This window comes from Sminthopsis crassicaudata, chromosome 5 (assembly GCF_048593235.1).
Source record: "Sminthopsis crassicaudata isolate SCR6 chromosome 5, ASM4859323v1, whole genome shotgun sequence".
Classification (NCBI taxonomy): Eukaryota; Metazoa; Chordata; class Mammalia; order Dasyuromorphia; family Dasyuridae; genus Sminthopsis; species Sminthopsis crassicaudata.
In genome coordinates, this window is record NC_133621.1 from 23,685,927 (window position 1) to 23,713,169 (window position 27,243).

The 27,243-nt window shown below is 38.2% G+C and overlaps 2 protein-coding genes across 15 annotated transcripts in view; both read left to right on the plus strand.

Annotated features, from left to right (window-relative positions):
* SLC4A7 (solute carrier family 4 member 7) overlaps positions 1–21,568 on the plus strand; it is a 115,566-nt gene extending 93,998 nt beyond the window's left edge. For 6 of the 11 annotated variants that reach the window (XM_074268066.1, XM_074268067.1, XM_074268062.1 and 3 more), the window contains 6 exons: positions 1,317–1,490; positions 7,111–7,242; positions 9,053–9,153; positions 15,223–15,330; positions 16,063–16,143; positions 17,191–21,568. In XM_074268066.1, coding sequence (XP_074124167.1) covers positions 1,317–1,490; positions 7,111–7,242; positions 9,053–9,153; positions 15,223–15,330; positions 16,063–16,143; positions 17,191–17,272 — 678 coding nt within the window. In that variant the 3' untranslated portion in view covers positions 17,273–21,568. The remainder of the gene's footprint in view (positions 1–1,316; positions 1,491–7,110; positions 7,243–9,052; positions 9,154–15,222; positions 15,331–16,062; positions 16,144–17,190) is intronic. The other 5 variants (XM_074268070.1, XM_074268068.1, XM_074268069.1 and 2 more) reach the window with 2 other exon arrangements.
* Positions 21,569–23,910: 2,342 nt separating this feature from the next.
* NEK10 (NIMA related kinase 10) overlaps positions 23,911–27,243 on the plus strand; it is a 223,887-nt gene continuing 220,554 nt past the window's right edge. For all 4 annotated transcript variants that reach the window (XM_074268058.1, XM_074268060.1, XM_074268059.1 and 1 more), the window contains exon 1: positions 23,911–24,051. The gene's annotated coding sequence lies outside the window, so the exon portion shown is untranslated. The remainder of the gene's footprint in view (positions 24,052–27,243) is intronic.

Genomic DNA, 27,243 nt, shown 5'->3' on the forward strand with positions numbered 1-27,243 from the left:
ATTTCCCCAAACATTAAGACCTAACCTCTCTTTTAGTATAGCTAGTGAAAATAATATCTGTGTATTAAAGTTTACAAAGCACTAGACCTGAATGCTTTCATTTGATGACCCACAACAGTTTTGTGAAGTATGTAGACACCATGTTTATTTTTACCCACAATTTATAGATGAGGCTACAGGGACTCCAAAAGGTTGAGTGACTTTCTAGGAGTCCACAAACTTTTAAATTTTAGAGATAGGAGTTGGCCCCATATGAAAGTTGTCTTTTAAACTTTGGAAAAGTATTGATCAGCTGTTTTAACTTGCAGTCTTGTTTTGAAAGTTGATTAGTGTTTATTTAGATGCTGATCTTTGCATTAATTCCATTTTGAAGGAGCAGTTTTTAGTTTGAAATTATCCCTGGGTGATTTTTGATTTTTCACCTCTATTTTTAGCCTTTAGATCATACATATTGTAAAGTGAAAAATGAACAGTTATAACTAATTTAATTTCATAGAACAGAAATTTATAGCTGGAGGGAATCATAGAACTCTTTTAGTATAATTTTGTTCTTTTATTATGGGAAATTGGAAGTCAGGAGAGTTAAAATAACTTGTATTTTTATGAACATATTTTAAATATTTGTTCACCAAAGTGGACTTGAGGATAGGTTAACAGTATTGTGGTATCTTTTTTGGTTTAGTGGACTGTGTTCATTTCAGTAAATTAAATTGAGTAATTGCAAGTTATCTATCCCCTTTAATTTGTATTACATAGATTTAAAAGTTACTTTGTTGATATAGTCAAATCCCATTTAGTGCAAATAATAAATTCCTTGAATGATCTCCTATATTTGAATCTCCACTATTCCAAGTTATGGTGATATAAAAAATTTTTGTTTGTTTTCATATAACGGAAATATTTAATGGGAATTCAAACTGCATCATCTTGCATAGGATTTATTATTCACATTCATTAGAACCTAGATGCTAACTTGAATCTACTTTTGCATATGCTGGGGAAAATTTCAGCTTAAAATTGATGCTTGTCAGCAGAATGATAGAGAGCTGGTCTCAAATTCAGGAAGACAGCTTGGGCTCAGATCCCACTGCAGACAAACATTGGGTATGTGACTGATCTTTGAACCTTTGAGTTATTGGAGCAACACTGCTCCAGAAACTGTATTACACGGGTTATACAGAAATCACAGATCTTGTCGCTATCCTTAATATGTTATAGCTTTGTTATGTTAAAATAATTACTTTACAAAGAATACAAACTGAAATTTGGTTTAATGTTTTTTACTCATTTATTTATTTATTTTTGCTTATTTCTAGTTTTTTGACCGCATCAAATTATTCGGAATGCCTGCTAAACATCAACCAGATCTAATATATCTCCGTTATGTACCCCTCTGGAAGGTCCACATCTTTACAGTCATTCAGCTTACCTGTTTGGTTCTCTTATGGGTGATAAAAGCTTCAGCTGCTGCAGTTGTTTTCCCCATGATGGTAAATAGCCTTTTCCCTCCTGACCTTTTTAAAATTAGCTTAAGTAATCATATACTTTTGATATTGATGTGCATCACTGATTTTGAGGAAAGAATCATTAAGAGATTTATTTGGATGATTTGGAAATATGTAGTTATTGATTTTTTTTGTTCTAATGTGATAATTTTTTATTCTAGATTTTGTTGAGGGCATATTATGAGACTTTAAAAAAAGGAGTACTACCATGAAAATAATTGTAAGCCATCCTGTGATAGCAGAGGATAAAGTAGAGAAATTCTAAGATTAACTAGATAAGACTTTTCAGGTTAAACTAGATCTTTGGCAACATCAATGGAAAGGCAGGTAAATGAGGTAATTGGAATATTCCACCAAAGATATATGGCCTTGGGTGTTCACTGCTGTTATGTTCAAATGAACTCTTGGACTATTATGGATAATCCAAGGCAAAGAAGGATTCTTTATAGATGATACTTCTAGTTTTCCATATGCTCTTGTGTATAGATAACATTTCATCAAGCATGGGAATCTTGTGGAACCTCCTAAATGAAATCCATAAGTTTAGCCTTTCTATAAGTACAGGAAAAACTAATTGGATGGAAATTCTGCAGAGCTCTTCTGTTAGTGTTTGTATTTTAGAAAGATTCTGTCAATGGACAACAATTAAGGCCCAAACTTAAACAGGAGAAAGCTTTCTAGCTCATCAGTGAGAAATTACAAAGTTCTTAAGTTGACCTTAAGTTACTTGCTGGATAAAAGTCCATCTTTAAAATACCTCTGTTACTCCAATCATAGTATTTGTCTTGAGTGTGTGACTAGAGTGTGAACACTATAGTCTTGAAAGATTTGAAGTTGAGGATCACAAAGAAGTCTGATATCCAAGTGTGACCAAGTTGAAAATTGCAATTAGCAAGACATTATCAAGAGAATCGAGATAAAAAATATCTTTACAGAAATTTATAGTTGTAGAAGATGGACTTAGTATTATGACAAGAGAGAGGAAAAACTGATGTGTAATCCAGTATGCTCTAACGGAATCTTCAAGATGGTGGGAGATCTTAAGGGAATCTCGTGGCAGATTGGGTGGACACCTATGGTAAACTTAGGAAACCACATGGATCAGTCTCCCAGGGTAAGTAGGCATGCATGGGTGGTAATTCACATTATTGGGATGCACCTCCTATTTTCTGAAGAGGTTATAGATCTTAGTCTGTCCAGGAGTGATAGTTTGGCAGTTTGGACCACTGAACTCTGATCACCACCTCCCTCAATCTGTCTTCCCTTTCTTATTCCTTTCTATTAGCCTCCTCTTTCTCTTTTCCCCTCCTCTTACCTTATAGGGTGAGACAAATTCTAGCTCAAATCAAGTATTATGTTATTTCCTCTTTCAACCAAATCCAATGAGATTAAGGTTCCATTATTTATCCCCCTTATTTCTTTCCCTCAGTTGTAATAGGTTTTTTTTTTTTGTGCCTCTTCATGTGACATAATTTACCTCATTTTACCTCCCCTTTCCTCTTCTTCCAGTACAATCTCTTTTCCATATCATCATGTTAAAGTCAAATTATACCTTAAACCTCCCAAGTATACCTTTTCTGACAAAGACACAATTCTCAAGAATTATATGTGTCATCTTCCCATGTAGGAATGTAGACATTTTGACCTTTAGAAAATATATTTTTTTCTTCCTTTGATCTTTTAGTATTTCTCTTGAATCTTTCATTTAGGAATCAGATTTTCTGTTCAGCTCTGATTTTTTTTTCTTCAGAAATGATTGAGAACCTCCACTTTCATTGAATGCCTATCTTTTCCCCTGAAAGACCTTGGAGTTTTCATTTTGGGATCTCTTTCAGGAGGTGAGAAGAGGGATTCATTCAAAGACTATTTTTCCCCTCTGGTTCTAAGACAATATTATTTTCCTTGATGATTTATTGAAAGATGTTATCTAGGTTCTTTTTTCTCATCATGGCTTTCAGGTAGTTTTTAGATTGTATCTCCTAGATTTTTTTTTTTTCTGGCTGAGTTGTTTTTCCAGTGAGGTATTGTACATTTTCTTCTGCTTTTTTTTTCTTTTTTTCTTTTTTTTTGATTTTATTTGACTGATTCTTAATGTCTTGGTGAGTCATTCACTCCCATTTTTCCAATTTTAATTTTAATTTTCTTCAGTTAGCTTTTTTAACTTCCTTTTTCATTTAATACTTTAAGTAACTGTCCTATTAAAGGAGTTATTTTGTGTACTGGATTTTCTTTCCATTTAACTGGTTCTGTTTTTTTTTTTTAAAGAAGCTGTTTTCTTTTTTTTTATTTCACCATTTTTATGTTTAGAAGTTTTATTTTCTTGAGTTTGGTTTTTTTTTTCCATTTCACTAAATTTATTTTTAAGGAGTTTTCTTCAGTTTCTACTTCTTTTTTCAAGATGTTGACTTTTCTCCCAAACATTCATAACTCTCCTGCAGAGCTCACATTTGTTTTCTCCATTCTTCTTCTACCTCTTTTAAGATCCTTTTTTGAACTTTCACATGAGCCTTTTGAACTGAAGACTAATTTATATTTTGAGACTTTACCTGAAGGCATTTTACCTTTGTTGTATGATCTTCCTTGTCTCCATAGTAGCTCTCCATGGTCAGAGTTCTTTTTGTGTGTTTTTAAAGGTTAAGTTCTGCTCTCAGGGCACAGGGGAGCTTATCCTGAACTTCTTCTGCAGGGCAACAGGGACTTCTCACTGCAGTGGGGCCAGTGGTGCTGCAGTACTGGAGTTTGGGGGTCACAATTTGCCTTTTGAGATTGCTTTGGAAGTCTCACAGTTGGTCTGCTGATTTACTGGACTTCCAAACCACAATAGAGTAGCCAAGACCGCTAATTTTGGCTAAGAGCCTCCTGCTAGATTCCCTGTACTTGACCCCACTCCCCCCTGCCCATCTGAGACAGACCTTTCCTGAAGTCTTTCCAAGATATCTTAAGTTGGAAAATTATTACACTTGGAATGTTTGTGGGTCCTGTCACTCCAAAATCCATCTAATATTGATTCTGTGGGAAGCTGTGGGGAGCTCAGGCAATTTCCTACTCTCTCCCTATGTCCTGGTTCCTTCTGACCACTAAACTCTCGATCCTATCTTATGGGGTAGCTTTAGAAGTTTTTGGTTGAAACGAAGCAGAAAGCAATGATATCTCAGCATTTGGGCCAGCCTAGCTTCATGATTACTGTAGAGGGCCTCAGACTCTCCTGCTGATCTCCTGGGAGTCTTCTTGGATTCCCCACTATCTCTCACTTGGGCCACTCTTTTCCCTCGCCCCCCCCTGTTTCTTTGCCACAAACAGGCCCTTTTCTTCTCTGATACTGCCACCATTTTGGTGCAGCCCTTGTTACTTCATGCCTGAGTATTGCATGGGGTCTGCCTCCCTTAGGCCTCCAGTGCATCCTTCATTCAGACTTGAAAGTGGTTTTCCTAAGTTCCTGTCTGCTTGTGTTATATTTTCCTACTCACTAAACTCCAGGGCCTCCCTCTTGTTTGTTGCTCTTTGTCCTTCTTCATCAGGAGGAACACTACCTCAGAAAGGCAATGTCAGCACCTGCAAGTGAGGGAGGGCTGGGCCAGACCACTGGCCTCACTTTCCCTCCAGAGCATCAAGGTCCGGTGGCCAGATAGAGATTAGGATGCCTGGAGATGGCCCTGGATGAAATGGGAGACCTTGGCCTTTTTAAGCTTAGGTCTTCAACGGGTCTCAGTTTGAGGCATTCAGTGATTAAGGTGAGGTAGCAATTGAAGCAAAGAATGGCCTCTTTGACCTAGTTAAAAAAAAAACAAAAAAAAAAACAAAACACCTAAATAAATAAATAAATCTGATTTATAAAGGGAAGATCTCCAGGTTTCTGGCCAAAACAGAAATGACTGCTATTTATATTCATTCTGAGTAATTTAGGACCCAAACCATCACCGATTAGGGTTTGGACTAGGGCTTGTTGTTGGTCAGTCTATGAGAGTCCAAGTGGTTTGGGTTTAATACTAGTCCTTTAGAAGAAATCTTGTTAGTAAACCCCAACATATCTTGGGAGGATTGAGTGGTTTAAAAAAAATTGTTAAGGGCATTTACAGGTAAGGATATGATGACCCTAGGTGGACAAAGGGAAAGGAAAGGAGTAACAAAAGGAGGAGTAAGAAAGGAAAAGGGAAGGGGAAAGGAAGGAAGAAGACAGGAAAGAAAGGAGGGAGACAGACAGGCAGGAAGGAGAATATTCCAAATGATATCGGGGAGGGAAGGGCTGAACCAGGGCGCTGGCCTCACCTTCCCCTCCAAACCCAACGGGATCCCACAGCCAGGCACAGGCCAGGATGCCTGGAGATGACCCTGATGCTAAGGGAGACCTCAGCCTTTTTAAGCTCATTCTTTTGCTTCCTAGTCTTAATCACTGAAGGGGAGGGGGATAGCCTTAGTCAAACTGGAGGCTCCCCATTACCTCCTGGAGCTAATATTGCCAGACTTATTTTTGATATTCAAAGTCCTTTGTAATTCAGCCCCCTCCACCCCCCACCTCCGGCCTTTTAGTTTTCTTACACCTTATCTCCGTCTTATACTCTTTGATCCAGGGACTGTGGCCTGGCTTCTTGTGGGAACAAGACCCTTCATCTCTTTGCTCTGGTTCTTGTCTGCCTGTCCCTGGAATGCTCTCCCTTATCCACTTCAACCATTGGCCTCCCTTGCTTTCTTTTAAGTCTCAGCTAAAATATCAGAAAAAGCTGAAAGTCTTCCCCATCTCTTTTTAATTCTTAATTAAATCTCTTTTAATTAATTTTAATTCTGCTTTCTCTCTCATTTTCTATTCTTATATATAACTCATTTGCACCTATTTGTTTACTTGTTATCTTCTCCATTATATCCTCAACTCCTTGAAGATGGGAACTGCTTTTGCATTTCTTTGTATCCCTGGTGCTTATGAGGGTGTTTGGCAAATCATGGTTGCTTAAAAATATTTAGTAGTGATGATTACAGTGTTTAACAATGACTGTGAAGCTGCTAATAATTTAACTCTTAGAACTTAGTGGTTGTGCAAATGATAGTACCAGTAGATCATTAGTGAGAAGAAACCTTTGAGATAATTCAATTTAACTTCCTTACATTATATAGGAGGAAACTTGAAGTCCAAATAAGAGGTGTGACTTTTTGACAAAATTTTGTATTACATTTTCCCATTTAGGGTGAAAAAAGTTCTTAATATGCATCTTCCACTAAAAAAATTAAAGAAATGGCTATCTGGACTAGCTTGATCTAATATCGTTTTATATACTTGTGACATTTGTGCAGTGGAGAGGATAAAGGGATAATTTTTAAAATTATCCATGGTTAGCCTTAATACCCTTCCATTTGCTATGGCATGCTTTTTTAGTGAAGTACTCACACAACAGTGATAATTTATATCAAACAGATAGTTAAGAATTGTATTTTTTGTACCAATATACTTTTTCTTGGTGAAGGCTAAAAAAATACTGTTTTTGGGATTATTGTATTTTTTTATTTAATGTCTTACTGGATCTTGCTTTTGATTACTTAATTTTGTTTTATCTGAAATAGCTTGTGACTCTTCAAAAGAGTTTTATGGTTTGTGTTTTGTTTTTTTCCCACCAAGGTTCTTGCATTGGTGTTTATTCGCAAACTAATGGACTTGTGCTTTACTAAACGAGAGCTGAGCTGGCTTGATGATCTCATGCCAGAAAGTAAAAAAAAGAAAGAAGATGACAAACAGAAGAAAGAAAAGGAGGTATATTAAATCACTGAGGGCTTTAAATCTTTAAATCTGCTGGGGACGTGTCAAGATATAGCTCACTTATTTTTACAATTGGCCAGAATTGCAGGTTACAAGGAAGCTCTCTTTGTGAGCTCCTGCAAGAAGGAATAGTCTAAACTAGTCTTAGGTGGTCATTTTGAACCTTTTTTAGTGACTGTTTTCAGGAACAAACAAGTATTTGTTGTTATTGCTAGAGAAATTATTGTCAGTCAGTACTAGAGATATCTGTAGATTTATTTTGAGTTGTTGACAAAATAAAAAGATATTTACAGTTTACCTTTAAAATTTCAAGCACGTTTTGATGAATGCAAGAAATAGACCATACATATTTTTGTCATAAAACTCAACTTTTTAAAAATATAAAGCCTCATTTTCATATTTACTATTATAGTTGAATAGTACATTTTAAGAAACTAAGTTCTTGTTTTTTTATTTTCAATTATATTATCAGTTCAAGGTTACAATTTAAAAATCATACCAGATAATTTTGATAATTGTGTTAGAATACCACATTTGCTAGTGATATGAAATGAAAACTATTAATTATTATTAATATTGATATCTATGAAATAATTTAAGATTGTTGTTTTCTTCAGAAAGGCACTATATATTGGTATGTCTTCATTATAATTTAAATCGGTTTTCCTCTCTGGTGATACAGTTTGTCTTATTTTTATCAGATTCATCAGGTTCTTGGTTATATAAATAACATAATCAGCAGGTTTTCTTTATGAATTTTAAAGAATCAAAACATTTATTTTAATTTGGACTTTGAGTCAGATTAATTTACCTTATTTTTATTCTTTAAAGTTTATGACAGTGCATAATTTCAATAGAACTGAATAAAATCATATACAGAACATTGAAATGATTTCATTTAATTTCACATATATGTAAGTATTGTGTTGGATTTTGCTGATCTGCCTTTTTATAACATGATAATTTTTTTAAAAATTGGAGGATTTTCAGTTTGTTTTTTAGTTGGTGAAGTTCCATTTTTAAAGAACCATCTCAACATATATATATGTAAATTATATTTACAAAAAAAATTAAATTATATAAAAAATGATGAGAAGAACATTTAAACTGGCAAAATTGACAGGATACAACAATGTATAATTAAATCTTTTTTTCATAAAAGTTGATATTTTAGGAGGATTTCTATTTCTTAGTAGAAGAGAAAATTAATTTATAAATATATAAATTATAAATTTATAAATAATTATAAATTATAAATATAAAATAAATATTAAAATTATAAATAAATATATTTATAAATATAAATATTTTTCAAAAGGAGTGTTTTTACTATATGCTGCAGATATTAATGTAGATTAATGGTATGAAACTCTTCTAAAAAACAGGGACCACTAAAATCATACATAAGAATTCCTGCCCATCAGCATATTGACTTAGAAAACCATATAGTAACATCATTTCTATTTTATGTATTTTAAAAAATTTCTTAAATATTTCCTATGTTCACTTTAAACTGGTTCAAATTTCACTTGGGAAATGTTTTGAGGTAATTGGGGAATGTGGCCCACTAGTTTTGATGCCTTTCATGGAGCTCATGTTCTTTGAAACTTATTTCAGTCACAGTGATGTTAGTAATTTGTTTGCATAGTTTGGTAGATTTGTTTTCATTTTAGTTAACGTATAATATGTAGTAAATATTTCTTTGAAATTAGCATTAATCCAGTGTCTTAGTCCTTAATGTAGTGATCGGGAGTGGGCAAAGTTAGAAAAGAAAACAACTTAAATTTGCTCCTGTACCATCTAGGAGGCTGAACGGCTGCTTCACGCTGATGATAGTGACACTGTGCACCTTCCCTTTGAAGGGGGTAGTCTCCTGCAGATTCCAGTCAAGGCCCTCAAGTACAGGTAGGAGCAAACTTTATTTTTGAATAATACATTTCATATCCCCAGGAGGTTAGGTTACAAACTAATTTTGAGAACAGTAATGGCACACAATAAGTGCTTAATAAATGCTTCTTTATTGGTTGTCTAATGAGCTTTCTAATATTCCTTTTAAGTGGAGGTTATTTAACCTTTTTAAAAAGTGATATGCTGTAAAGTTGAATGACTCCAGGGAGTGGCTACCTATCATGTCATGTAATTTTCACTGGTGTCTTGAATATGTGTCCTCCAGCCTGGGAAAAGGGATCTCCTTGTAGAGTTCTTTTAAAGTCCAAATTTATATGGGAAGAGAGAAGTTTTCATTAGAACATGCTCTCTGCCTTAGACCAGTTATCCTGTTGGTCTTTTTCTAGAATATTTTTGTTTTAGGGTTGCTTAGCCTCCTTATTATATGTTGAATGTATAAAGCGGCAGAATTTATTCTCTCCTATTACCCTACATCTCTGTATAAGTTTAAGTAACTCCATTCTCAAGAATTATAGATAAAAATTATAGATAAAACATGCTCTCCACTTCATGAACGAGGACTCAGTGCTAAGTGAGAGGAATTCTTTTTAGACATTGTCAATGTGGAGAATTGTTTAGCTTGACTAGACATGTTTTATAGATTTTGCTTTGTTTGCATTGTCAATGGGGGAAAGTGGATTGGGATTGAAGGGGTAAGAAGGCATATTTTGGTTGATTAAGCCACAAAATATACTTTCCAAAAATATTATAATTCTCAAGGTTTTGTAATTACCCGTGAGCTTGGGAGTAAAAGTTATTAATGACTGCTAGAATGAAGAACTTGAAAACAAGAATCCCTTTCATACCTAAATAAGCAGCAAGCATACATAAAGTGTTTACTATTAATGTTTTTTACCATGTATGTGTCTACTCTGGTTCGATCCAGTCTGCTGTCCAATTTGGTTAGCGTAGGTCATTTTGTTCAGCAAGTTATTTGTTCTTATTTTTAAACTCATGTGGAGTTTCAGAAATTATATTGTACCATGTAGAGTGTATATCTTTGTATTTTTCATGAATTAATTCTTTTTTTATATCAGGAATGAATAATGCTGTTTGATACAAAAAGCTGCAGCCTCTACAAAATTCAACTTCATCTTTATTTTTAAATAAATTTTATTAATATATTGTTATATAAATTTCTTCAGTATATTTCCTCCTCTTCTCTGAAAAATGTCTTATATAACATAGCATTTTTTTTTTGGCTGAGGCAATTGGGGTTAAGTGACTTGCCCAGGGTCACATAACTAAGAAGTATTAAGTGTCTGAGGCCAGAGTTGAACTCAGGTCCTCCTGACTTCAGGGCTGATGCTCTACCCACTGCTCTACCTTGCTGTCCCTAAATAGCATTTTTTTTAAGTTAAAAAGAAAAAGCAGAGTAAAAGTCAGTACAGCTAATCAATGCATTGAAAAAGTAGGAAAAATTGTTCAGTGACAATACTTCCATATTTTCCTACTTTTATATAATTTTATATAATTCTATACGAAAATTTAAAAGTTTCATATTAACCATGTATGTGTCTACACTGGTTCAATCCATTCTGCTCTCCAATTTGGTTAGAATAGGTCGTTTTGTTCAGCAAGTTATTCTTATTTTTAAACTCATGTGGAGTTTCAGAAGTTGGAGTGTCGTCTTCTATCTCTTCTTTAGAGCCATGCTGCTTCTTTATAATTTTGTAATGTTCTCCTTTGTGTGGTGGTTAAGTTCATTTACATTGTTGTAATTGTTATGTATATTATTTTCTTATAGCACATATTCATTATTGTGTTCACATACCAAAATTTGTGAAGCCACTTCCCATTTGATGACTGTCTCCTTCATTTCCAGTTCTTTGCTGTCACCCAAATAAAAATTTGGTCTTGGATCTTTGGGTCTAAAGACCCAAGTTCAAGACAAACTCTGCTAACAGCAGTGTAACTTTGGACATTCATTTTGCTTTTTGAACCCTGTTTGCTCATTTAGGCAGTGAGGTTGTTGGATTCGATAATTTGGAAGATACTGTTTTGCTGTGATCATGACTTTTTTTAAGTTTTAGTCATCTAGGATGCTGGGAAAGGTATGTCCATTCTTTGGACACTTTTATTAAAGATTCTTGTATCATTTCCTTTGTCTCATGAGTCCATCTGTAAAGTGAATTTTGGTGAATTTTCCTGAGCAATCAGTAATCATGAATTGACTAAATGTCTATTTTTGTGCCCGATTATGACAGTGATGGAATGATAAGAAGAGGGACAGAGACTGAAAAGCATCACAATATTGAGCCTGTTTGTATACTTTAATTTGGTAATTGGTACTCCAAGTATGAGATCCTTTTTGAGTGAATAGATATCACAGTGGAGGGATGGGCCCTGAGGAGCTGGAAAGGAGTTGTGAAATTTATGTTATCGTGCTTTCAAAGTAAAAAAGAAACATTATTTCATGAATTTTTTGGTCATCTTGTGTTACAGTAGTGGTATATTGAGGATAAAGAGAACATAAATCATCATACACTCTATTCATTTACTTAACTGCAAAGGTGGGAAAAGGTAAGAATGGCAAGAAAAAAATATATATGAAAAGGCTTTGTTTAGAAAAAAAGAAAGAGACAGTTTTAAGACTTGTAATATATAGAGAATTTTTTAAACTTTATAACAGGGTCACTTTCTTTGAGAAAATAATTGGGAGACCCTGATTTAGTGGGGCTAAATGACAATAACGTGAAAGATGTTTTAACAGAAAGAAAAGACTTGTTATTGTTTTAAGAGTTAATTCATGAATCTTCTTTTTGTATTTAGTCACTCGGAATACTGACCATTTAGGAGAAAATTCAGAAAGAATTATGAGAAAAGGATTTGATATACAGTTGAAAAATTGGCATATTAAGAATATTTTTAAAAGTAATTATCAATAAAAAAAGAAATAAACAACAGAAATGACCTTGATACTGACATGTACCTGATGGAAGACCAAAAGCTCTCAGAAAGCACCCTAGCAAACATTTACATTCTTCACCAAGCAGAAAAAAGGGGGCTAAAGGCAATACCACCTTAGAATATAAACTCATTTAGAAAGTTAAAATCTTAAAAGGATGGTGAACCTCATGAAGAGTATGATTTCAAGCAAGAAAAAGGTAGCAGACTTTTAAATTGTGGCAATTTAACCCATCCTGGTGACATTTAATGATTAAATTGGAAGGACAAAAAGTAGAATAAAAATGGCTGAGATTTGTAAAGATAACTAACAACAACTTTTCACCAACAAAATCAGTGCAACTACCATGCTAGGATCCCAGTGTCACAATCCTGGATGTTCTCATAATGGAAATGAAAATATCATTAAAGAGAAGGATTTGATCAAATGTGTGTGTGTGTGTGTGTGTGTGTGTGTGTGTGTGTGTGTGTGTTTATGTGTATGTACACACACAGAAGTAGTGGGTTGATGGAGAAACAATCATGAAAGTACTGAGTGATTAATATTCAGGGTATCTGAAGGAGATATGGGGAAAAGTCAGATCTTATTGAGATTAATTGAGAGCAATAATAATTGCTGACCTGTACAAAATTTCTGTAAGTGTCATTATACACAAATCAAGGCATTCCATTGAAGTTTGTCAGCAAGAGGGAAATCTTTTACAAGTGATAATCAAGTGAATACATCTTTACTTTTCAGAGTTTACTGAAAGATATAGGGAATATGATGTCTCCTTGTTCTTATCTTTAGATCTTGAAGAAGCGTTTGCTTTTGTAAAACAAAAGGCCTCCTTAAAGTCTCTTTTCCAACAAATTGTTCCCTATCAATAACATCAGAATAATTCATGATAAAAGCACAGAAATGATGCTGTTCAGTAATCCTTTGTGAACATAATTATCAGACAAAGAAAGAGTGATAGTTATTACAGCTGTGATGAAGAGATTCATTTCAAAAGAAAAGTAGATCAGGAACTCTGCATATGGTGAGACCTTTTGAAATGCCTGTTTATGGACAATGCACTAAATGTATCAAGCCTCAGAATGCTGCAGAATGTCCTAGAATAAATATGTAATTAAAAGTTATACTAGATTATGCAAGCAGAAAACACCAAGTAGAAAAAGAATGTCTTTTACCCACATCATATTGGGCACCTGGAAAAGGCAATCTTCAGAGTATATCTGTGTATTTGTGAGACAGATGATGTGAATACAGAGAGAATTGGTCCCATAGTTGAAAAAGAGAAAGAGTGCTCGCTGAATTGCCTTCAGAATTGCCTTGAAAAGATCCTCTCTTGACTTCTTTTCTCATGGAAATAAAGGCAAATGTTATGTTATATGTTGGTGTTCCTGTGTGGTAGCAAAGCATTGAACTGTAACTGTCATGAAGAAATGATGTTCCCCTGAGAGGCAATGAGCAGCTGCATGGTTCCTGTAAGCAGACTGCATCTGAGGAGGCAGAAAGAACTTGGAAGAAGGGAGTTGGTTGTTGTCCTTCATTTTGGAAGAGGCCTAAAATGGCACCACCATGTTAGGGTGTCCGACTGTGGCTGATCTACCAATACGAGCTCGAAATGCTCCTGCCACCGTTCAGACACAAATAGTCCCTATGAACATGGGAGGGGGATTCTGTAACTTTGCACATCTTGTGTTTCTTCAGCTAATTCAGTTCTGCTTTGCTCATAAAACAAATTGTGAAGGCACTGAGTGTGGGCTATCTGAAGGAGTGAAAATAACAAAGACATGGGGAAAAGTCAATCTTATTAATAACAGATAAGATTGAGAGTAGCAAAATTTTTTGACATGTACAATATTTCTGCGAAAGTCATAAACAAGTGAGCGTATTCATGGAGTTAGTCACATCATGCTGGGTGGACCTGTGTCAGTGTCTCCTATGTCATATAATCAATCCTCAAGTTCTCGAGAGTCTTTGTATCACTTTTTTTGACCATCTTGTGAGGCTTGCCCTGTGTGAGTTCTCCATAAAAAGTATTTTTGGCAAGTGTACATTTAGCATTCAAACAAGGGGACCAGCCTGGTGGAGTTGTGCTGTCTGCAGCCGAGTTGGAATGCTTACAGTTTGCTTAGTTCAAGAAAGGTTCTCAATGCTTGGTGATCCTGCCCGGAGATAGAGTCTTCCTAAGACAATTCTGTTTCTTGGCATGGGGCTGCTAGATTGTAAGACATGCAACAATGAGGTCAGCACAACGGCTCTGTAGACTCTTCTTTCGGTAGTCAGTCTAATAACTCTTCTCTCCCACACTTTCCTTCAGAGCCTCCCAAACACTGAGCTAGGCTGTCATGATCATGTCTGTAAAGTCATTTGCTATCAGTATTCCTTCTGTCACTGCTAAACCTTTAGCAGTGAACATTTGAAACTTGTTGATAGTCTTTGAATTGTGCAGTCTATCCTTTTAATAGATTTCTACAATTTCATAATCGGAAAAGAGCACATAACAGCAACCATCTGACCTTTGCTTGAGTGCTCCATTCCCCAAAGCTGTCCATTTCATTTGGGAATAGCTTGAATTATTATATCAGAACATTTTTTCTTCTGATCAGGCCTGAAACCAAGCCTCTTTTCACCTTCTTGCCCTTGAGGTAGCAGAGCAAGTCTTAATCTATCACATGACTTCTAATTCTTGAAGATGACTATAATCCTTTTTTTCTTCCTTCTTTCCCCCAGTTCTCTAAGTGATATGTAAATGGCATTGACTTGAGGCCCTGGATTCACCACCTAGATTCTCAGTTCTCCTGCACACAAAAGGGTTTATCACTGCTCTTCTTTAAAGCAGCACCCACTGCTGGAAAATTTGCCTCAGGGGTAGCTCAAGCTAGAGAGAATACACATAACCTGCTATAGATTTATATTTAGAAACAGAATGTCCAGGCTTTGCCATCCTCCAGGATAATTGTGAGCTTTTATGCATCTTGTTTTAGAATAATATTTTAGGCCTTTTACGTGCTTTGGTGACTTTTTCCCTTGTGAATTTGATGCCAGGAAACATTGTAGATGGTCTGGGTGACAGCATTTGTGCTTTGCCAGGTACCTTGTGCTAACCAAGAAGTGTGTTTGTTCTCCAGTGTTGATCCATCAGTTGTTAACATATCAGATGAAATGGCCAAAACCGCCCAGTGGAGAGCCCTTGCCATGAGCACCGAGAGCGCCAAAGCATCCAGGCCGAGTATGAGGTAGCTATGATCATGTCCTTGCTGTGTTCTGATGTAGCATTTTACCCGTAACTCCAGTGCTGGTGGTGAGGACGCAGTACTCATGTGTGCATACTCCCTCGCCCTCCCTTTGGGCCATTGGGCGAGTGCGGCTTCTGACTCTTCCACGTGTTCCTTTCTGCTGTCTTCGGATCATTTGTTGGTATTACCTGCCCCCTCAGGTGCAAAGAAAGGGAGTCTCCAGAGCCTCGGTGACTCAATTTATGCCATTTTCTTGTCTTGTCACTGTTGTGAGTTCACAGAGGTTTGAGCTAAAGAGTCTGTGGGTACTCATAGTGTCAGGCGGCACAAGTAACAGCTGCCTTCTCCCTCTTCAGCCCTTGTGGGCGTGGCTCTTGCTGGTCTCTCTCTCCCTTCACTTACCATTCTTGACTGAATTCTCCCTTGTTGGCCTTGGGGCCCCATGCCTCTGGACCCCTCTGTGATGGGAGGTCCCCATTGCCGCTTCCTTTCTTGGCTTTGCCTGCAGGAAGGAGCTGCCACACTGGTAGTTTCCTTCTCCACTCAGTTTTATTGGACTGAGCTGCCTGCACCAGCATATCCCAAGTTCATTTGCTTCTAGCTATGCTCTTGTTTTCATTTTCACCTTTTTCTTGTCTGTGCTCCCAAGTCTCTTGTAGAGGAGTCTCTTGTAGTACCAGCTCCTCCTTGCTTTCTTTTCTGAAACCCTCACTGAACTCACTTGCCTCTTAGCTCTTTACAGCTCATCCTTCCTTCTTCACCTTTCCTCTCATCCTCCAGTCAACATTTTGGCCCCGTTTGGACGCCCCCTAGGTAAGTGCATATTTACCTTGTAAAAGATAACCAAATCCTGCTTCTGAGGAAGTCTTGTCTTCCTTTATAAACATTTTAAAATATTAAAGGTCATATCCAGGTCTGCCTCTCATCATGATTTACCTCTTTTTTTTCATTGTCACAAATTATATAGCGTATTGTTGGAAATATTCTCATTATTGGAAGTTAAAATTGAGGTTAGCGGGTCATTTTATACAGCAAGTAAACTGTTACATTATAAATATGTGTTGTGGCTTACATGTATGTGAGAGCAGTGTCCCAATATATCTGCACTATCTGGATTTTTGTATTTGTGTATTTGACTTCAGTCCGTATTATATAAGGTGGTGCACTTTTGACATTGCCAAAACTTAGTTTTCTGTGCCATAACAGTATAGCATATATATGCTACTATGCACAGTATTTGCTAGAGTGAATTGAATTTGGGGAAATTATTATTCTTTTTTGCCTATTATGTTATGTTTTCAGAATTCCTCCAATTATGATTAATTTTTAGAAACATTTTAAATTGTTTAGAAATAACTTTTGGAACATTTAGTAGAAAGATTCAGTTTTTAAGGTATATCAACTTTCAGTTAAATATTAGAGTATAGAAATCTGACAAAATTATCAAGTCTACTTGTATATTGAATGATTTTAGAGAACTTTCTTCCCAGTCAGATAAAAAAAATTAATTGTAAATCTTTTTTAAAATAATAAGCTGTTAATAACTTCATTCATGTCAGTCTTCATATGCACAATATAATATATAATAATAGATATTAGAGTTAGTCATAATAGCCAATAATGTTCATAATAATGTTCTTTTCATCGAAAATTTGTCATTAAATGAGCTTAAAATAACCACTACATAATAGGCCAAATCAGTAGTTCACTGAGATAACGGCAGCGTCAAGTTGTTGAATGTTTCATGTCGACAGATAATTTTGTTTTATGAAGGATTGTTGATAGCTTAAGAATTAACCATTTTAAAAATCTGCTGTTTCTCTTTTTAAACTCTTCATTATTATTCTTTGTTTTAAATAGCCCAGAAAAACCAGTGAGTGTGAAAATAAATCTTGAAGATGAACCTACAAGGAAATATGTGGATGCTGAAACATCATTATAGAACTAAACCAAGAAGAATTATGTGTGTGTTGTGTGTTTGTATAGACAATTTTTGGCTGCCATACCACCAAAGTGTGACTCCCGTGCTTTTTGAAAGTGTCTGACTTACATGCTAGGAGCACAGTAGTGACTGTAAATATAATAAGGTGGGTCTCTTGTGAGTAAGGTACATAGTTATTAATTATCCTTTGAATATTTATTCTGTTAGAAAAATTACTTTTCAGTTTTGAAATAGGAAGATGTGGGAAAAGCATAAGTGTATTTTTTTTTCTGAAAAATCTGTATGTGTACCAAAAGTTAATCAACCCTAGTTTATATTTGTCCCTATATTTATTATTGAGAGATCTCTGTGAATTTTAATCTGAATTATTTAAAAATTTCACTTTTTCCCCAATTATTGTTTTGAGTTTCATGGAAAAACGTGAATCTTTTTTTGTTGGTTTTTATGAAACAGAAGGTAGCATGCCTAGTAGATGACAAGTAGCTTCTTGGTTTTCCTCTGGTTTTATGGACTTCTTTGTGCAGGTGGCCATATTGATATTCTCCAGAGATGGATTTTTAGCCATAGAGGTAAATGTGAAATATTTATTGGAGGATTTGTATTTATGACCTTCACTTTTTTTAAAAGCTAAAAAGAACAGTAACAACATTAACAACAACAAAATCCACCCTCTTTTTCCAGGATAATACTCAAGTCAAAATGTAGGTGTTTTTAAAATATACTTTTACCCCCATACCAGTGTTAACTACTCTGTCTACTCATAATGATCATTTTAGACACTCTAAAACAACTGTTTTCAGTAGTTTGAAAGACATTAGGCTTTGCTACAGTCTTTATTTTTTTTCATGAATCCTTGATTACAGTTGACCATCATTTTGTTAGCTGTTCTCTTATATGTCAAATTTAGGAAAACATGTGTAAAGGACATGTTCTCTCATCCCATAAAGCATTTTTTGCTCTCATTTTCTTAGAATGTTTTAGTTTAGTTATCAGGTTCAATTCTTGATTATTTTTCATTTAAAAGAAGTGTGATTAAATAATCAGGAGTCAGAATTCTGGAATGGGTTTATGATCAGTATTACTTTATGGGTTCTTAAGAATTACCTTGGATTTTCTGTTTACATTTCCATTCTTCCCATTGTATAGAACATATTTAATATAATGCTAACTTGGTTTTGTTTCTAACATTTTATTTATTTTAATTGGTGTAAAGATTAAATTCTGTACAAAATTTAAGGTAATGCATATACTTGTAGAGTACATGTGTTCATGTAAATAGTTGGGGCTCTTTTACATTTATGATTAATTCCCTGAAAGAATACAGTTGACAAATTTCACAAATTTGATATTAAACACTGCCATATTAGTGTTTTTCAAGGAAATTAAACATTTTATGTAAAGCTCAGACTATTGGTGACATACCTACTTAAACAATTTGGATTACTCTTTTTTTTTTTCCTCTTTGTCTTTTTCTTTTAAGTTCCTTTTTACCCAAGCTAGTAAGTCTTTTTGGTCATCTTTTATATAATCTTTGTTTGGAGTTAACTCCTAACATGAAATGAATAAATATTGTTATTACTAAACCTGTAGGACTGGATGAATGGGGTTGCGCAACTGATTTGGCAAGAGGATAATTCATAAAAGCTAACCATGTATTGAGTTAGTATGGAAATCTGTAAAATGGTGTCAGTGACACAAAAATTAAATTTGATTTGATAGTCTGAGATTTCTTTGTAGGAAAGGTGGAGTAGTATGAAGGATAGAACTTAGAGCACATCATAAATAATGTGGCAGGAATTAGAACCCATCATGACTTTTTGGAACCAAGAGTAAGTTTCAGAGTGTCCAAAGCTTATTGGTTGACTCCAATTGAACAAAAATGCTTCTCTTTAGTTATTTAAACATTTTCTTCTCTGTGTTATCTGTGTGGATAATTTCCACCTCAAATGAAAGCTTAGAAATATAGCTTTTTGTCTTTAGAAAGCCAGATTGTCAGCATTAGCTTATATCTTTTGTGGTCCTCCTGAATATTACCAGCAACTGATTTACACAACGTTATCCATGGTGCTCGTAACTCACTGTGCTTCCATTTAAATAATTCCTCTTTATTTTCAACAGTATAAACATTTACAAGAGACCCATTTATTTGCTATTCATCTTAAACTTTTTAAAATATCTTCTGTTGAGTGCTAAGATTTCCCCATAGCCTTCTGAACTTGGATATGGGACATCAAAGGGTTCATGATCCAGACCATTTTATAGGATGTGGTAATTATTAAATTTAAAGGGAAAAGTACCCTGGGATCATAGTGTTTTAGTGATTTTGCTTAATTATGTAAATTACCTTGTGCCAGAAAAACCATGAATTTCAAAACTTTACATTCAAAATCATTTTTCTATGAATGATGTTCTTCATAGTTGATATTTTCTGCTTCGTCTAAACTACTTTGACAAATAATATGATCTGATATGAGTATTCCATAAGATACCAGTGGTAACTCATGTTTAAGTAATTTACTGCTTGCTTTATTTAAATGTTTCACTGTTTTAAAAAGAAAAATCATGGATGGAGTATGCATTATAAGACAGTGAAGGATATGACCTGCTTTGTGTAGATAAAAATGTTGCCTTAATGGTGTAAATGAGCAGTACTAATTACTATGCACTGATTTACCTCAGGGTGCACAACAATTAAGCCAATCTATAGTCCATTTTGAAAATAAATGAAAAGAAAAAATCCAGCACTTTCTTGATGTCACTGGTTGCCAGGGATGGAGCTTTGTGCTACTGAATATAACCTGGCTACTCAAGCCACCTCAGGACATTCATTCCTTTGGCTTCCCTCGATTGTTTATTTATAGATATGGAGAATTATGATGAGACCGGATTTTGAACAACTGAGGTTTAACTATCTTCACAACAGACTTTGATTCTTAAATTAACCATACAAACCTTCTCATAATAAAAGAATGATTTTCTATTTTAGTTTTAGTAGATATGCTAAAGTCAATCATACGTTCCCCCTTCCCTACCCCACCATCCCCACTTTTTGGGGACTTTGAGATAGTTCAGATCTTTTAAATTTTTTTGTAAGGGGGTGGTGTTTTGTTTTTAAGAAAGAAAAAGGCAGTGTGGCATACAGTGTTCATATTTGCCAAGTCTTTGCAAAATTTGTAGGGCTTAATTTAAATACACTAATTTTTAAAAATTAGAGTTCTCTACCAGTCAAAAATATCTGCCAATTTAATTAGTAAAACATTTCTTCAGATTCCAAAATGCATTTATATGTATATACAGTAACTTTTGCCCTTTCATAAGGCAAGTTTAAATCAATGTTCTGTCAAAAATCATCTGAAATTGAGGGTGTAATATGAGAGCTTGCTACTTTAAAGGGGTTTTATTGTGTACATACATTCTGTAAATGTGCTAAGCAGTTTAAATGGTGATAGTTTTTAAATGCAGATTTCATATGTTTAGGCCATTAATACCAGGATGATTTCTAATTTTCTTTTTTATGTTAATTTAACATTTTAAATTACTCATGTAGATCACATCTTATGAAGTACAAATGTGAAAGATATCTTTTGTTTTATACCAACAATAATTTATTTTCTAGAAAGTAAATTTAAGACTTCAAAGACATTTGGAGTCTGGAATAGTGTTCTAAATGGAAAAATTGTCTAGTGATATTTTAATATAAAGTGCTTTTTATTTGATAACCTTTAAAATGTGTCAATTATAGGAAAACCATTAGTTTGAATAGAATAAAGATTCTTTTATTAAATTAGCACATGTTGACATTCTAAACTGACTTGGAGTAATGTGTTAAACATTTAGATCTTTCCTTTTTAAAAAAAAAATCAAATTTATTAAAATAGTGATTCACTTGGTATTTGTAACTTTTTCTTTTGTTGATACATTGTATATGATTTGTGTATGGGGGATGTCTTCTAATGTTCAGCACATTTAAGTGAACAGAAATTGAATTTAGTGTTCATTTATATACAGTTTGGTAACTTGTGTAATTACACAGTACAATTCCAATTTTTTATGATTATTTTATAATTACGATAGCATTTTTTTTCTTTTGTAAAAAATCCAGTGCAAGGTAAATCTTACTCCAAATGTAGAACTGATATTTTTTTTTTGTATGAAGTACACGTCTCTTCAACATGTCTATAATGTGAAAGATCCTGCCTTTCAAATTTGTTTTATAATTATTAGAAGAAAACTATTTTTTGAAATGTTACTGAATTTGACAAAAGCAATAAAAGTCTACCGAACTTTTTTGTTGAATATTCTGTTTTTTTTTTTCTTAATTTGTATTTTAATTCTGGCTTTAGGAAATCCATTATGAGGATGATGAAAAATGGTGAAGAAAAATGAATGCCGGGTTTTCTCCCCTTCCCCCCAAATGAATTTAGAAAGGAGAAACCAGGAGATAGATAAGGAACAGATGTGGAAAAAGGCACAACCCAGCCCTCCAAAGGTCATCATCTACCCCTGCTAGGGAGCTGGAGTTGAATGAAAGCCGCCCATGATCCCTGTTTGTTTTAGGCCAACCAGAGCCTCAGAGTTCATTCACTTAGAACTGCTGTGAGAAACCTGTTCTCTTTTCTATGACTTTAAAGAACTACTGCCTGTCAGCCTTCAAGTTTGGGTTTATGTGGTTTTATTTAGAAGTTGCAGGTTAGGCCAAATTCAAAAGCAGGGAATTATTGTAACTTTTAGTTTTACCCGTTACCTTCCAGTTTCCACAAGGTCTGCTTTAATTGGAAGGACAGGTTGAGACTTCATTATGAATCATGTCACCCCATTGAGGAAGGTGGTTACTTATGTTTTTTTTTTTTTTTTTTTTTTTCCTTTCAAATTTGGACATCAAGATTCCTTTACCAGGAAGCTTTTTTTTTTTTTTTTTTGAACCTTATTTTAAAAAATGGTTTTGCCAAATCCTGATGCATGTGACTGATTTGGTTGTGTTGTATTGACTACTGTCCCTTCTCACCTGCTGTCTAAGAAATATATCCCTTCATCTCTGCCTTTTCTTAAGTGGCCCTCCCTTTAGAGATCTCGCCATACAATAAAGTTTTACCGTTCCTTTGATTAGTTCCTATGGCTACCTTGCAAGCTGCTGGAAAACAAAACCTTTACATCCTTAGTGATTGCCCATAGTATGTGCTTCTGAGCATGCTTCTCAGTTTGATTGCTCCTTCCCAATGTCTCGGCCTGTCCTTGCCTTTTACCTGCTGCACCAGGGGATACCACACCAAGTTAGAGAACGAGACGCTAGGAAGAGACCTGCTGAGTTTTAAAGTGTGCACAAAGAGTGTGCTAGCGCATCTTCATGGTTTCCAGAAAAATTCTCTGTCCTCCCCGCTACCAAATCTGCTGGCTCCTGGTCTGACCCCGATTCTTCAGAGATGCTGCACAAATGGGAAACCAATGAGTATGGAATGACCATGTCTCTACTGCGAACTAAAGCGAATCTCGGCAGAAACTCGGCACTGGCTTGGTGGCAGGGGAATGGATTTGTTGGCCCGAAGCAGGCCTCCCCAGCGGGCAGTTCACAAGCACTTTCCAAGAAATTACTAAATTAGGAGCCAGCAGATTGAAGGCAGAAACAGAAGAACTGGGGGGATGCCAGGTACATGAACAGGGATAGAGAAAGGTGGGAGAGGGGTTAAGACAGGAACACTGCTTGGTAGGCGAATGAACTTGGATTTTTTTTTTCCCCTGAGGGATTGGGTTTAAGTGACTTGCCCAGGGTCACACTGCCAGGAAGTATCAAGTGTCTGAGACACGTTTGAACTCAGATCTCCAGACTTCAGGGCTGGTGCTCTGTCCACAGCGTCACTTCGCTGCCCCTCCCCCCCTCCCTTTTTTAAAGTGATAGCTGTATTTCAGTAGAATCGGTTTCCTTTGTAATCCTTTGGATTGTATTGTCTGCATTGGAAAACCCGAGTTTGTCTCCCGGACAAACGCTGGCACTTGGAGGGTGAACCATAGGCAGTCGGGAGTCCCCGGGACTTCCCCTGCTCAGTCAGGGGTAATAGTAGGCGCTTAATAAAGGCCCGTTGATTGATAGAGCTAGAGAGGACGCGCTTGCACGGATGCGATTACTCATTTCCCAAAAGGGAAAGCCGAGGCGCTTGGAAGAAGCCACGTTTCTGAGCTCCGAGCAAGCCTCGAAGCTTTCGGGGGTGCCGAAGATGCTCATTCTCGCGACGGGACGGGGAGAAGCTCGCGCCCGGAGCTAGGTCATCGCCCGCGGCGCCCGCTCTCCACTGCGGGGCCAGCGAGAGCAGCTTCGGACAAGTTCAGGCGGGCCCCCCGGGGCTCGAGATGGGCCGGGATCCCCGGAGGCACCCGCCGAAGCCTCCAGCCCCAGAGCGCCGCCTCTAGCCTCCCCGGGGCAGCCTGCGGGGCCCGGAACCTGCGCGTTCACCCGGCGTCATGGCAACCGCGAAGCCGGCGTCACCCGTCGCCATGGCGCCGCGCACCCCGCAGCACGCTCGTTCGCGATTGGACGGCGGGGACCGGCCGAGCGGAGGAAGGAGCCTCGGCATTGGTCCGGCTGGCGCCGGTTGGTGGCCCCCAAAGTGGCGTTTGGTTGAAAACCAACGGCGGCGCTGGCGGCGGCGCCCCCGGGGCTGAAGGGCAGCGGCGGCCGGGAACGAGGCCCTGCCGGGGCCGGGGGAGGGAGGGGGGGTGGGACGGCGGCGGGGCGAGCATGGCGAGCGGCGGATCGACCTGAAGGAGGGCGTCCTCCCCCGCGCCCGGTGAGTGGGGCAAGGCCGGCCTGGGGGAGGGGCGCGGACCCACTGCCCGGAGGAGACGACTGAGGCGCGGGCCTGCTGGAGCGGGGAGGGGGATGCCGACCGCCCTGGGACTCTGTGCTGGCCCCCGCACTTGGGGCTGTGGGAATCCTCTGCCGCGCTTCCGGATCCCCGAGGATGGGTGCCCGTCTGGGAGTCTGCGGGGTGCTTGGGGGCGCTTTCGGCCTGCAGGTGTTCCTGTTAAGGGGGAGGGGGCATCTGGGCCAAGCCGGATCTTTCCTACCGTTAGACTGGTGTGGTCCAACTGACCCCCGGAAGGGCCAGCAGCTAAGGCCGGAACCTACCCTCGGGGCTCCTCTCTCTCTCCCCATTCTCCCCTTCCCCCTCTCCTGTCTTACCCTTCTCCCCCTCCCCCTCCGCTATCTTCTCTCCCCTCCCCCCTCCTATCTTCTCTCCCCTCCCCCATCTCCCCCACGTCCAATCCGGACTCGAGCGATGATTCCTGTGTTTTGAACCGTCTAGTGGCAGGGCGGGGGGGGAGGGGGGGGGGAGGAGGGGGTTGTCCTGAATTAAAATTGGAGTAGATAAGCGTTTCCGTGGGGACTCTGGGACGAGGGCAGGGGGCCTGAAGTGAAAAGGAAGATGAAGTTCCGGAGGCGCGGTGGGAGGTGGGCACCTGTGCCGCTCAGGGGCATAACGGCAACGCCAGAGTCATCTCTCCCCCTCCTTAAAGGATGGGCTTAAAAAAATAAGCCTACCGTCCGCTGGACTCAAGCCCTTCCCTGTCACCTGCCATCCGGAGAGCAGAGCAAGGAAAAAATGTAAAAATCGGACACAATGCCCAGGTCCCCGAAGTTTGGGGTGCTTAGTGGAGGAACAAATCCCATCTGAAACGATCCCTGAGCACGTCAGGACTAGCCGAAGTGTGTGTGTGTGGGGATCCAAGGTTATATTCTATTTTATTTTAAGAAATATACGATTCATCTAAGAAAATTTCCTTTTAAAAATCTTTTTTTTTTTTTTTCCCTTTAAACTTTGTGTTTAAAGGGGCAAACTTGATTTATCTGGAAAAGTCACTGAAATGGCCCCTCCTGTTCTCCCAGGCCACTCCTTCCTGAGCATTTACAAACGCACCGAAATGACAAGAGAAATCCTTTTGTAGTGCCCACGGACAGCCGAGTTGCCCAAGTTTTATCCAGCAGTGTCACTAAGGAAGCATTTGTTAAGTTAGGAAGGAAGTATTGAAATCCTAGTCAGTTTCTCCTCCGGGAGCTCCCTTTCTAGCGGAGGAGGATGCTCCACGGCCGCAGGTGTGAACCCAAAAGGTGCCGGTTCCACTTCCTCTGGTTAATTTCCTTCCTTGTTTGTTGCCCGCATTTGCACATCCGTAAACACTTGTTGGGAGCTCTGGTTCCCGAGCGGCGGCGGGGGCTGCAGGATGTCTCCCTTTAGAGTCCCACGGACAGGCGACATGAGGAAGCTGCGGGGTCTCAGGAGGAGGAGGAGAGAAAAGGAAACCACCTTAGCCTGAGCTACAGGAGAATGAGCCGCAGCGGGAAAAGCAATTAAGGGGGTTTGGCTTATTGGAAAAATTATCCTAGAAAGATACTTCAGCTTCTGACCAGGGGAATGACAGGGGCCATCTGCACCATCTGGCAGTTGGGAGGAGGATTGAGCTGGGCTGGGGAGAAGTTGAATTTGGGGGAAACAGTGGCGGCGATAGGGAGAGGGAAAGGGGAGGGCCTGAGTGGGATCGATGGCTGTGTGAACAGAGAGAAAGGGAGTTGGGGAGGGAGGATGAAGACTTAGCCATAACTGAGGCCGCAGCACTGGGAAACTGGGAGAAGGGGGCTTAGATGAACACAAGGAGGGATTAGAAGGAAATTGAGGGTTGAGGGTTAACACTGCTGAAACTTGTTGTGGAAATGTTGAGTTTGACCTGTCCTTGGGACATCTGAATGGACACATCCTGCTCCCCTTGGAGAGGGGGAATGGAGCTCTGAGCAGGTGCCAGGGCTGGATTTGGGGGTCATTTGCATAGTCAAACCTGATAAGGTTTCCAAGTCAGGGAATATAAGAGAAGAATCCACTGGGAGATGTCGCTGCTGCAAAAGACCTGGAAAAGGAGCGATCACAACCCGGCCAGGGCCAAGAGAGAGCAGCAGTGTGTCTGGGAGCAGGAGGGGGTTTGTAAATAGTGACCTACCCTGCAGGTCGGGAGGTCCAGAAGGACGGGACTTTCAGAAAGACCCTTTTTCCTAAGGCTACTCAATTGGAAGATCAAGGGAACTCTGTAGACAGTTTCTGTAGTTCTTGGCAATGCATTTCAGATCCTGAATACTGTTCCTGGAGAAAAGGTGCAGCAGTGAGCAGAGTAAGTAGCACAATTGGGCGACTTTGAACTCAGTTAAAGGGCCTTCCCCAATGAGCATTCTGAAGGGTTCCCGTCACCTTTGCAGAGTGTCCCATGAGGGGCTGAAGTGCTCTGTCCTTAGCCCTGTGTGGCCCAACATTGTTCTCCATGATTTCAATTCAGAGCATGTGTGATGGATTTGCAAGTGACACCAAAGCAGGAGGGACTTCTAAGACTAGAATGGGAGTCAAGTTGGAGACATAAATCGATGGACTGAAGCGGGGGTCAAATAGAAGGTAATTGCATAAGAATGAACATAAAGTAATGATTTCAAAAGTCCGCTTCACAAATACAAGATGGCTGCAGTATAGCCAGGTGGCTCTTGGGAACTTGGTGACACAGTGGCTCTTTGGTTGCCTAAAGGGACGTGGGATAACTCGTGACTCTGATCACATCTCCAAGACCCATCTTCTTCTGGGCTCCACGTTTTGGGAAAGACATTTGATAAGAGGGAGAATATCCTGAGGAGGGAAGCCAGGCTGGGGAAGGGCTCATGTGTTCATGCTGAATGAGGCCTGGAGGAAAGCACCTGAAATGTTAATCTGTGTGTCTTGGAAGGACTCCGCAGGGGAAGGGGAATAGAGGGAACCACAGGTAGCATGCCACAAAACACGTTTAAGCTTGGTGCACAGGGAGGGGAATGCCCAGTTTTTACTTAGAACTCTCCCAAAATGGAAAGGCTGGCCTCAGGAGGCAGTTGACTTGTTCCTTCTCAGATACCTTGAACCAAATGGGGATTGGTCCCTTTTAACTTTGAGATCCTGTGGCTGGTGGGGAAGAGT